At 34.0% G+C, this 12,559-nt stretch overlaps 1 protein-coding gene across 7 annotated transcripts in view; it reads left to right on the plus strand.

Annotated features, from left to right (window-relative positions):
• Positions 1-12,226, plus strand: part of LOC145662432 (RNA-binding protein 1-like) — a 29,563-nt gene extending 17,337 nt beyond the window's left edge. For 3 of the 7 annotated variants that reach the window (XR_014127039.1, XR_014127037.1, XM_081727999.1), the window contains 2 exons: positions 3,134-3,220; positions 11,801-12,226. Coding sequence is in view for 2 of the 7 variants with exons in the window: in XM_081727999.1 (XP_081584125.1) it covers positions 3,134-3,220; positions 11,801-11,804 (91 nt within the window). In the remaining 5 variants the exon portion in view is untranslated. Of the gene's footprint in view, positions 1-2,859; positions 2,895-3,133; positions 3,221-8,127; positions 8,466-11,800 lie in introns of those variants that run through there. The other 4 variants (XR_014127041.1, XR_014127040.1, XR_014127038.1 and 1 more) reach the window with 3 other exon arrangements.
• The last annotated feature ends 333 nt before the right edge of the window (positions 12,227-12,559 follow it).

Genomic DNA, 12,559 nt, shown 5'->3' on the forward strand with positions numbered 1-12,559 from the left:
ATTATTAAGACTTATATTGTCAATTTAACAGCATTATAGGCTGAAATTTCATTCCTTCTAGCTTAATGACTAGTCGAGTTGTATATTTTTTTAAGATAATGTTGGTTTGCATGCTTAGAATTTGACACTAAAATATTGCACTAATTGCTTAGTACAATAGAAATGACGTAGTAAAAAAGGTATATAAATTAAAGGTAAACAGAAGTCGCATTTCCGTATATTTAATTAAATTTTATTTTAAAAATTGCACTGTAATCGACATTTCTGGGTAAAGCCAATTCTTAAACTGACAGTCCAATCAAACACATTTAGATGATTAAGGGTGTTAAATGCATATGATAAAAGAGCGGAACTAATTTTAGTATTCAAAGTAACGGAAAGTGAAGGAGGACATACATTAATGTATATTGTTAATAGCTGAAGACAGAGGTAAGACTCATACAGAAAGTACAATCAAGAATGAAAAGAGCTAGTTCATAGAGCTAGTTCTCAACTAGCAGTCATAATTAGACATGATCAGTAGAATAGAGACAAATGATCATGAGAACTCGTAAAAGGTAGAATCCACGGATTTATTTTTAGCTTCAATCAGTAGACATTGTCAAATTGTTCAAAGAAGGTTGTGACATTTAATACCACTAGATTTGCAGTCAGATAAAAGATATAAATTATCTAACAAGACAACATTGAATTTTACCATGCTAATTTGAAATTCTTGTAAATATTATTAGATTACGGTACTGAAAATATAAAACTGCGAAAATAAGCAAATATTTAAACCCCATATTCAGGATATTTTAAGAGCGTGCGTATAAACTTTGAGAGATGATCTTATACTTTATGCCGTATTGAAGATTTTGGTAGGCAGATTGATTCAGTGAATCCAAAGTAACAAAGATCTAAGGATGTTCCAGAAGTCCGGAAAGCCATTGAATCTGTAAGCGCTAGAAATGGTTATAAAATAGAAATCACCAATATGGATTGGTAGAGATATTCTGAGCGCACACTGGACATTCTCCGCCATTTTGTAATTCTTTCATTTTTTTTTTTTTTCAAATGGGATCAGGATCACGTGATGTATCTCTTCTCGATAGAATTTCTATAGAGAACCAATGTTCGAAACTAGTTTTGCAAACTCTGGTATAGGTTGCTACAGATAGTAAATTTCCTAATGTTTTTCTCTAAATCCTAGTCCTAAAACACGTATCACAATACTCTCTTTTCGTTAAGAATAATAATAATAAAGTTGAGAGTGCTCTAAGAGCACTGCCAGAACGAACTTAAAAATAATTATTTTTTCTTCTTAACTTTGCAGGTTTTATGACAATTGTTCTATGTACTTTATTTATAGTTTCCGTGAATACTAAATTTTTTCCACATGTTTTGTTTAAGAGTTTTGTTAAAACATACGATATATTGTTTTACAAAGGTACATGCTCAAAATGGAGGACTCAAAAAATTGAAAAATTCGCAAAACATGATCTATGACTTACGGTTCCCGAGATATGGCTTCGTAAATGTCCCGAAATTGGAAATTTTTGGCCAACATCTCGGGAACGGTAAGAGTGACGCGAAAAATTCCACTACTTTCTCAGATAGTTTTTGATGTTTATCGAATGGAGGGCTCAAAATTGAAGTCGCAAAAAACACACACACACACAGAATTCAGTAACGAACTTTTTAAGTTAATTGAAAATTAAGTGATCTTAAAATGCCGACATCAGGATAGCGGACGGTGTTGAGTTTGCAGTTATAACATTTCTTTCCACCCACATTGGTGATTTTTCTACCCTATAGCCATTATTAACGCTTACAGTTTTCCATAGTTCTGTCCAAATGGTCAGAACACCCTTTTTCATTCCCTTCCCGATCCTAAATTCACTCAAGGAATGATATTTCAAAGTTAGTATGAATTCTTGGAACTCTGTGTGTCTTTTTTACTTACATAAATTCATATACAAGTTGAGTGATTTAATCAGAACTAACAAATGAATGAAACGGATTCTGGTATAACGAGACTAATTATAACAAAGATAAAAGAGCAATGAAAATTATGAAATGCTCGAATTCATATAGGACACAGCTATGACATCACGAACATACTAGAACTTTCCTTTTCGACTGTACGTGTTAGAGCGTGAGCTTCCGTTTTCAGTTTCGAGTGAGTACTTATATATATTGGAAGCAAAGTTAATTGCGACTTTCCATAGTAGTCTTCCTAACAAGAGTTCGAAAGAAAGTCTTCAAGTAAGTTTTCAGATAGTACAAGAATAACCCTATTATTGAGAGTAGCACAACAAATGTGTAGATGTTTACTATTATTGTTTCCCAATTACTAAGTTCGCTTAAAGGAATAACCTCTACCAACTTTATTATTATTATTTATTTATTTTAATTTTATTATCAAACATATCACACAATTTAAATTTTGTGTGTTTTGTTGAGTAATAGAGGATAAGATCACAGCTCTCAGTATTTTGTTCTGATTCATGTAAACTGTCAAAGAAGCGGACAAGTTAATGTTACTTCCAAAGATTTATTTGTTAAACATTTTCATGCTACCAACTCCGATAATGATTAGGTAGTAAATATTTTTAGAATGTTTTTTTTTTAATTATTATTAATACATTGTTATTGTGTAGTAATTAGTACATTTTCTGGGTTACGATAGAAAATTGTGTAAATTCTTTAGGCTGAGAAATTTTACGTAAAAACACTGTAATCGTATGATTACCATCCGTTTTTAACCAATGAAACAGTGCGATAAATTTTCAGGTCATAACTGATAAAAATTATTATTTTCGCTTACGAATTGGTGAATGAATGAAATACGTACCATAAAGTAATATTTCGTTTCAGATAACACACATCATCCGCTTGGGAGCACAAATTGGGTAATTGTAATTTGGCATTTTTAGATTTCTGTATATTAAGTATAGTTGCTTTATTTTCTGCTAGAGATAGACGTCGTCCAGGTGAAGTATTGTAGTATAAATACATAATTTGGACTTAACAGTGAAAATTTCAAGTAGAACTATATTGAATAATTTGCACATTGAGAAACGTATATTTCATATTTAATAATGAAGATTCTTACCAATACGTTTTTTAACTTGATGTTACTTTATTTCAGAGGTCGTTCCCCAAGGCGACGCTCTCGCAGCAGATCACGCTCAAGGAGCCGTTCTCGTCATTCACGCTCTAGATCAAGGGACAGAAGGTAAATGAAATAAGGCTAGAGTATAAAGTAAACCTGCAGATCATAGAATTTCCGAATGTATACTTTTCTACATTCATTCATATTGTTAGTTGGTCTAAAAGTCACACATAGAGCAGAAGTGCCCCATATTCTTTATGGTTCAGGACGCTCCTCGTAAATTATTCTTTGACATGTCCTAAAAAGCATTATTTGGTTTTAAAGTTACTCAGTGACTCTGATTTCCATCAGTGACATCCGCAATAAATCAAGTAAATTTCAGATACTCGCGTACTTCGCTGTGTTCTTGATTTTGAACAGCACATTGGACTTGTAGTGGAGGTTGTAATTATTATAATAAGATATCCATATCTCAGAATTCCTTAATATTAGAGTCATACAATTTGATATTTGAACTTTTCATTGAAAATTAGTATATACGTGTTTCAGCGTTTGTAGATATTTGATTTAGGATGGAAGAAAAAGAGGTGGTGTGATTCGAGACTTTCAATTCAGACGAATTCTATACAAAAAGTGCAGAAGGAAAAGCCCAAAATATTTCCCTCAGAAACATGTTTTTTAGTTTTATGTAAAAATTTTAGTTACCAACTACTGTAAGCATTTCAATTTCTTTCCTAACACCCCTCTAAAGTTCAGTGACTTATAGTTTCATCATGTCCTGTCCTTGTGGGCACATGTCATAGAGTATCATCTTAGCAATTTGTGTTTTTACATATAGGCATTCTACACACACAATCTGGGAGAGCTCGTATATCATCACTCTTTTAATAGTAGGTTTTGTATCTTATTGCCTGGGTGCTAAAAAGAAACTTTAAGCACAAATTAGTCCAATCGTGTTTCAGTAGCAAACAGGCAGTGGAATTGTTTAGGGATCTTTATAAAAATATGTGTATAATTGGGTCAATACTTAGATTACTTAGGCTTCCGGAATCGTTTTTTGTATAAACATCAGATAATTACACTCATGGAAATGTGTAAGAATGTAGTTTTGAATTTTACAGCCTGTCTTAAATTAATATACATATCTACTGTTTGTATGTATAGTTTGACCACATAATGGGATACGAACATGATTTTGCGTGCATGTGAACTCAAGCTTAGAAATAATCCCACCACCATTAATAGCAAATATACAAACGTTCAATGTCTCCCCTCATATTCACCAGGTTTAGTGGTTTTGGGTCATGCACCATGTTTTGCCATATACCCCAGAGGTAGAAGTTCACGGATGTTAAGTTCGGGGGTCGAGAAAGGTATTCTTCAAATCCCATTTTCTTATCCATGTTTCGGAACAAGCTATTTCATGTTAAATGAACACAATTTTCAAACAAATTCTACCTTATCTTGCCAGATGTTGATGAAATTCGGTACTTCTTGGTACCATTGGAAAATGGCAAATCGTAATATTTCAGTTTAATATCTGAACTGGCTTCAAAATTACAAGACCTCAAACTTCTCAAATTTTGCTAAAAATCGCGTTAGTGAAATTTGTTCGATTGGCATTTCGTGCTTACCTTAAAAAAAAAAAAAAAAAAAAAAAAAAAAACTAGGATGTTGGTTAAGGTGTCATTTTAAAGCATCTCTCTTCATCACCGTCTCCTTTGGCATAACCGAGGGACGTAAAACTTAAAGATTTCATTTCATTTTCCCCGAAGTTCTGAGATCAGCGTGGGATCATTTGTTTACAAACGAAACGTGGAATTGAAAATCACATTAATTTCAGTTCTTATAAAATGGATGGAAATAATAATTTTGAGGCACAGGATGAGTCGCAAAGCTATCTATCACTGGACTAGTGAGCAGGTCTCTGTTCATGCATTTTGTCAGCGACGACGCCTGAGGGGAACAAGGAGCCCCCTCCCCCTACTCTTTTTGGTATACGAAACTACAGCTACCTCCAAATATCTCCCCTCGTCCCCCAGGAAATTAAAACTGGCGTCGTTATTGTAGTGTACTATAAAGGAGAAACAAAAACAGTGTGTGTCAGTTATGTTGTAATTTTGTAGTGTCACGATCACAACGTTATGGCTGTGTACTTCTTCCAGCAGATTGGATTCTTGACAAACCAGTTTAGACCGAAAAAGATATACTACTGTTTTGATGGATCAAAAACCAAAATAATTTTTTAAATTTATGTTTACATAAAGCTGATTTTGGCATATAGGTTGAATAGCATCTTGCTGCTGTAGCTCATGCAAAGGGTCCTTGTAATGCGGCTGTTGGCACAGTCAAGAGGTTGACAGCGTAAGCAAGTCTGTAGCATCCATATAATAATAAAATTCTTCACCCCAACAGCGTTTTGGCGGCAGCGGTTAACTACTGGCGTAAATTTTATATTTGTCAATTCAAGAAAAAATCACTGAGTCACCAACATTTCTACCAGACCACTTCAACAAATCACAGTTCCTGGTACATAGGAATTTCATGCGTTCATTCTACAGCTTCAGATCTTCCGAAACTTTTTGACAAGGTATTTTCGTATTGGAACAGACCGACATAAGTGGATATATAACTGCAATCTGTAATGATAAGTGGTGGCTGACATGTGTTATGGGGAAAGATGAAATGAAAGTGAAGTTTCTCTATTCTGCTGGGTTCTCTACTTTTGCATGTCCTCGGAAGCTAGGTGCTCTCTGGATTTGTACTGTATAAGATGAATCCAGTGACCTCACAGGCCGACTATACATCTTGCCTCACAAAGATGTTAATGACAGCAGAAGCTTTTCAAGCTCACGTCAGACTAAGCTATAAGCAGCCTAGAGAAGTCTTGGACTTCCAGATATGTACAGAAACATAGTCAATGTGTTTTTTAATACTGTGATATGCTGTTCATTTAATTTAGTAACATCTTCATCTCTTTCAGTGTTTTTTAATGAACGTAAATAACGTGATTTTCAACTCCCCGTGTGGAGGTGGAAACTTTTGTAACAAATGATCCCATGTTGATCTGGAAATGAAATTTTCGAGATTTGTTCATAACAATCCGAATATTGTTTTACGATTCTTTAAAAAAAAAATAATTCAAAATATGGCTTTCTGAGAAAATCGATTTAAACTTGATATTTTCAAGAAAAAATGAATTCTGACGTGTTGGATATCGTTTGAAAGTTCTTTTCGAAAGCTTTAAAATGACGCCTTAAATAACGTCCTAGGTCTTTTAGGTTAGCCGCAAATGCCAATCGAACAAATGCCACTCACGCAACTTTCAGTAACTTGTGAGAACTTCGGAGGCCTGTAATTTCGAATCTAGTCCGTAAATCAACTTGAGCTTGACCTCGTATCACACACTGATGATAGTGGTCAGAATATAAGATATCACTGCAATCAGGACGTACACAGAAGAGGGGATTCCGGACACTCCCTTTCCGAATCCCTGTTTTTCTATAAAGTAAGCCTAATTTTAGGAGTAATTTTACAAATTTTAATATTTATCCTCATTGAATTCCATCCTCCAACTAAATGCTTTGAAATCCTTCCTAACTAAATTCCTACGTACGTCCCTGACTGCAGGCTATAAGGGTCGATCTGAAACCATGTGTCAATTTGGCCTGGATGGCTTGAACGTGAGATTCTGAAATGGTCCCATATCACGAGTATGTGATGCTGCACCATCCTGTTGAAAGTATACTACATCCTTACCGATGAAGACGTAGTTATGAGCGGGCCAATTTCATCTTGCAACATTTGTAGATGGAAGGCAAGTGATTGGCCCCTGAAGGAATAAAGATCCAATCAATCCTCTAGACGATAGGCCATTCCACACGGATTTCCCTGATGAATTGCTTTCCCGTTTGACAACGCCGTTTCTACGCCTGTACACAGTTCTTCCGATCCACAGTGCCATTACATGTAAAGTGGCTTCATTATAGCAAACAAATCTTCAGAACCATTATATCAGGGCGCAAAATTTCGGGTCGCCAGTAACGACTAGAAATTTAGAACTGGCGATCAGTGTTCAGTAGTTTGTTTTGCAGGAGAATAATTGCCACTGAGTGAGAGAAAACACGGAATGTGAAGTCCTCAGAACTTTTGTTTTCTTATTTGACGTTCAATCAGACACTGAAAAAGATTTACAGTGAAAACTTCATTACAAGATTCCCGAATTTACTTCCAAATGTCACATTTTGTGCAGTTTTACCTGTGAGTACTGCTTTATGTGCGAGAGATTTCAGTAATCTCAACAGAGTTAAGATTACCTGCAGGAATTCACTGAAGACTGGCACACTGGATGATTTGCTGACAATTTCCATTAATGTCCCTTCACTTAAGGACTCTGATCCGAAAACTGCAATCGAGAACCAGTACTTCAGTGCAGAGAGAGCGTTACACAAACGTGAAGTCTTAAGGTAAGATTTTTCAAAAATGTATATGAATTGTCCAATTCAAAATTGATTACACTGAATCTAATTATCTGGTTTTGAAATTTTAGCCCTGATGCAATCTCTTTGTCAAACCAACGAATGTGGGTTAGGGCCTCTTATAATCTGTACGTGAGAGATACTGGCGATCATCACTTTTGCATTGGCGAGTGCGTCTAACTTTGAAATTTTGCCCCCTGCATTATATGCTTCGCACCATTCACAAAATTCCACGTACGCTAATCTGGCTCATCCTCATTTAAGATTTCCAACCATGTTATAATTAATTCCTTCATCTTTTCACGACACTACAAAATGTGATCGGCATCGGCATTACTGAGACCAGTTTCTCAAGCACATATGCTCACAGGTTTCTTTTTAGATTGCGTGAATGTTTCTTCATTTCAAGATCTCAAGGCACAGTTGACATGTTCGTACAAAAAATAATCAACACTGTTAAAAGTATAAATAAAATCCAAGTGACCTGAACTGGCACAAAAGCATAGCATTTCAATCAACAATAATGATGTATGTTTTTTTGTTACTTTTCAGATTCAAGAACGATGGAGAGAAATATGAAGTAGTGGATTCCTGTTTTTAATATATAGTTGAAACAGTCAGGTTACAATTTGGTTATATTGTTTCCAACTTCGTGAGTAACAGAACCGAAAATATGCAGCTCGAATTAAGAACAGTTCGTTAATAAAAGCGTGTCACTTCGAAACTGACTGAAGAATCGAACTCAAACAGTAATCGATATAATACATCTAGAAACTGTTTTGAGACCACATCATGAACGATCTGAAATAATTTTTTTTTATATTAATTACTTGTATAATGTGTGATAGCTTTGTACACGAAGAAAATTTAATAAAATATGAGTACTTCAATTCTGGTGTTTTAATTATGCTATTGATATTGAGTTTGTTGTTCCATGGAGCTGTTGATTATGATTCATCTTTTTTCAAGATACCTCCTATTCAGATTTATCGTTGTTCTTCTGTACAGAGCTTCCACATTCTTAATTTTGTGATTTAGTATCTTAAAAATGTCTCAGAAAGGCCGGAAGCAAAAGAAGAATCGTCACTTTGATGTCTCTAATGTGTACTTTTAATCTCGTAGAAATATTTCTTTTGTCATGCCGATGTGAAACTCACTACAGCTGCAAAACCACCTTATAAATTCCGGAAGTTGACTGTATTCTTAAAATAGTTTCTATTCTCTGATTTAGAGATGTCTGCATTATTTTGAAATTGTATTTTTTATTTTAAGCTTCTTTGTGATCCCAGACGAAAGGCAAATAGAAATCTATTTTACATTTTTATGGGAGTGAGAGTGAAATTTCCGAACTTCATATATTTTATATGTCAACCTTGTAATCATTTTTCTTTCCTAATTGTATGATGTCACAATGCTTCGAAAGTTCATCTTCCAGAGTGAAAGTCCTAAATGCTTTAAGCAAAAAAAGATTTTCCATACATTGGTCTGAACTCAGTAAGAGTGAGCTTATTTATTGTGTACGAAATAATCACGAACACGTTTAGCCTCTAAAGTTATTTTAAAAAAAAAAAAAAATCCTACTGTTTTATTGAATTTCAGATAAAATATTATTGAATTCTGAAGGACGTAGTGGTAGGTCTTTATCCTCCTCGTAAATCAAAAGACAATCATCTATGAATCTACATTTTATTTAAATTGTTAATGCATAATCAGTACAACAAAAATATTGAAATCGAAAGATCGAATATGAATCTACATTATTTGATATATTTAAATTAATCTTTCTTAAGAATGTATTTTTCTCTAAATGATTCATGATTATGTTAACAAGTGACGAAGAAAAAAAGGTACCCAATGCAAAACCTTCAGTTTGTTCAGAAATATATTTTTCAAACAGGAAAAGTTCTGGTTAATGCAAGCTTCCACGAAAATTTAGTGGTCTCGTAGATTACTAGAACTGGTACTTTATTTCCCTTAGCCAATTCTGAGTGCATTCAATTTCTAGGTGAGTAGGAATAAAGTTGAACATGTCAGTCACATCTGTTAACGCTAATTTGAATGTGTGCGTTAATCAATGAACGAAAGTCAGAGATAAGTTCCAAACTGCTTTTTAATCACACATTTGATTTTTTTTTCTTCGAACTTAATCTGGTCATTTTGCTATCTTGTAAGTAGGAAAATTCCTGGATAAGGTTCTGAAGAGTGCATCTTATCAATTTTGGTACTTCCACTTTTAGCTGTTTTCCTAATTTCTATCAACCACGATTCCTCAAGAGATTGGATAACCTCTTGGTTATAATAAAATCGGTGAGCTAATTGATTTTAAAGCCTATGATGGATATGTTGTTTAAATAGGTTAAAGTATACATACATGATAAATTGTGGAATTTTTATTTATTATTATTATTAATAATAATAATAATAGATTGAATAGAATCACATCTGTCGATAGGAAGTTCCTTTTCTGTTTTGTTCTCGAGATATCACTCGGAAGAAATTTTGGGGAAATTCCTCCATGGCGGACATCGCGTGAATCCTACCTTTGTGGTAAGATATCAATGGATTCTACTTTCGTTAATCCAGTTTTTGTTGCGAAACGGAAGGTTTCTTGTTGGATACCCGGGCTTAAAAATTCATGAGTACATTCAAGGGTTATGTATAAACTCATTTTCGAAGAGAATTTATATTGTGTGTGTCAAATACAGAAATGTTTTTAACATTGTTTCCAAACAGTTTCTAGCTGTAGGTTACAATCGATTATGTTCGATTCTGCGGTCAGCTTGAAAGTGATACGCTTTCATTCAGTTCTTAATTCAAACTTCATATTTTCGGTTTTTTTATTCAGAAAGTTGGAAGTATGTAATAATCGTAACAATCTGAGAGTTTCAATTGTGTTAAAATTATGGGATTACTATTTTTATAATTCTCTGATCCAATACTTTCTCTGCGTCATTCTTGTGTGATCTGAAAGTAGCAAAAACGTTCATTATAAGCATACGTCACTAATGGTGTTCACTGAAGTGACCGTGCTGTGCACTCATTCAGTGTAGTATAAACATTGAAATACCGAATAACATCTATTTGAGACACCTCTATATAAATAATAAAATGATTTTTCCCTTTAAATATTAAATCGTATGTAATAAAGGGTGTAGACACTAAAAATTTAATGTGATTAAATAAACTAACAACTTCTTTAAGGGTTTTTGTTATTGGCCAGAAATGTGTGTGCACACTTCATGATGTCATAATTGTGTTCACTCAAATTTTTACACTATTGGAAATACCTTCAAAATCATTATCAGAAGGATAGTATTTGGCTGATGTTCTTGAGTGTCTTTTTTTTCTTCTTTTAAGGGGGTGGGAGATAAACGTAGCGAAACTAATATTGTGTACCCACTATTTAGCAATGACCTACCATTAAAATATGTCTCAATTTGAAAATTCCCAATAGTTATGACAAGGCCTCTTGTCTTTGTGGCGCAGAATTCCTATTGCAAATTCACTTGATATCTCCTGATGATAGAGGTGTTCACTATCACTGGTACTGTACAGGTGGGAAATGTAGTTTACAACTTAACAATTTTAGATTGGAAACTTTCCTTCCTAATCCCTTATTAGCTTTTAACGATTACTTCATGTTGTGTAATGAAATTATGTAGATTAAAAGTGTTACACAAATGGAATGCGTTATCAAATGGATCGATCGCTGTCTCTAAATTTCATTGAGCAGGTGTTTTTCCATAAGGGTTCCTACAAAACCTGCAAACCTCCCGGTCATGACCAAAGAAATGTTTGACACCATGTTATACTCAGTCTCTACTTTCACTCGTCCCGTTGCCTGCCGTTTGTCCACGAAAGTGTACAGACCAACACCGATCAACATACCTTCAAATAGCCAGGACAGAAAGTTAACGAAAATTATATGTTTTACACATGGTCTAACATACGTGGGATTATTTGAACTTTTACGATCTTATTCATTTCCATTAGTCTTACGAATCCTGACTCACTACTGCCACTCCTGCAGATTTAGCTTCAGGAGATGTGAAGTGAGTCAGCGAAAAGAATTTCTAAGCCATTGAGAAAGACGAGAGGCCTAGTAGAAACAATTTGTCATTTTTCAAATTTAGACGTATTTAGTGGCAGTAGTTACTGCTAAATATGTGCGTCAGTTTATTTCATGAAGTAATTGTGTATTCCATTTTTCTTTTTTTAATTCCAGGTAAAATGTCTTTTTGTGACAAAATCAAGTTGAAAGCGCACCGCCTTGAATGTGGATACCGTGTCATCCATTTTTTTCCTTCATCCCATAACGTGTGTTACATATGAAGTGTATTATTTTTAAATGCATGTGTATTTGACGACCGATATGGAAAAGTGACATTAGATTACAAATACAAAATATTGAAACATTGTGAAATTTAAAGTTAGTTTTTCAACCAATTAAGAGAGAGAGAGACTTCAATTAAAGACAATAAATTGATTTCACATGTTTTTCCTTCAATGTGTAAAATTGATTTAATGTTTTATGGTACGATGTAGGGTCCAACGAGAAAATTAAAAATAAAACAGTACCTTTTTTAAGTGTTGCTACAAACATATCTTTTTTTTAATAAATAAATAAATAAATAAATGTATGTATGTAAAACTTTCAGTGTGTCTTTCTTAAAATATAACTTTCCCGAAAATTTTCGTGGCTTCTACCCGTACCTTGTGTAAATTAATCGAAGCCAATGATGAATACAAGTGCCTTTCATCGTTGAGATTCGGATCGATTCAGTTGGTAACTTGTGATACACCAAGTATTTGCTTCGTCCTAACGAGATGCATGTGTGTTTGTGTAAAATTATACACATTTTAAACTGGAACAGTAAGATGAGGGAGATGGATAGATATTTTCGAAAGGAGTGATTTATTGCTGATATATTGGTACGATTCCAGGATTGGCTATATGAATGAGTTTCAGAGGATATAGTAAACT

The sequence above is a fragment of the Thermobia domestica genome, chromosome 10 (genome assembly GCF_964235325.1).
Source record: "Thermobia domestica chromosome 10, izTheDome1.hap1.1, whole genome shotgun sequence".
NCBI lineage: Eukaryota > Metazoa > Arthropoda > Insecta > Zygentoma > Lepismatidae > Thermobia > Thermobia domestica.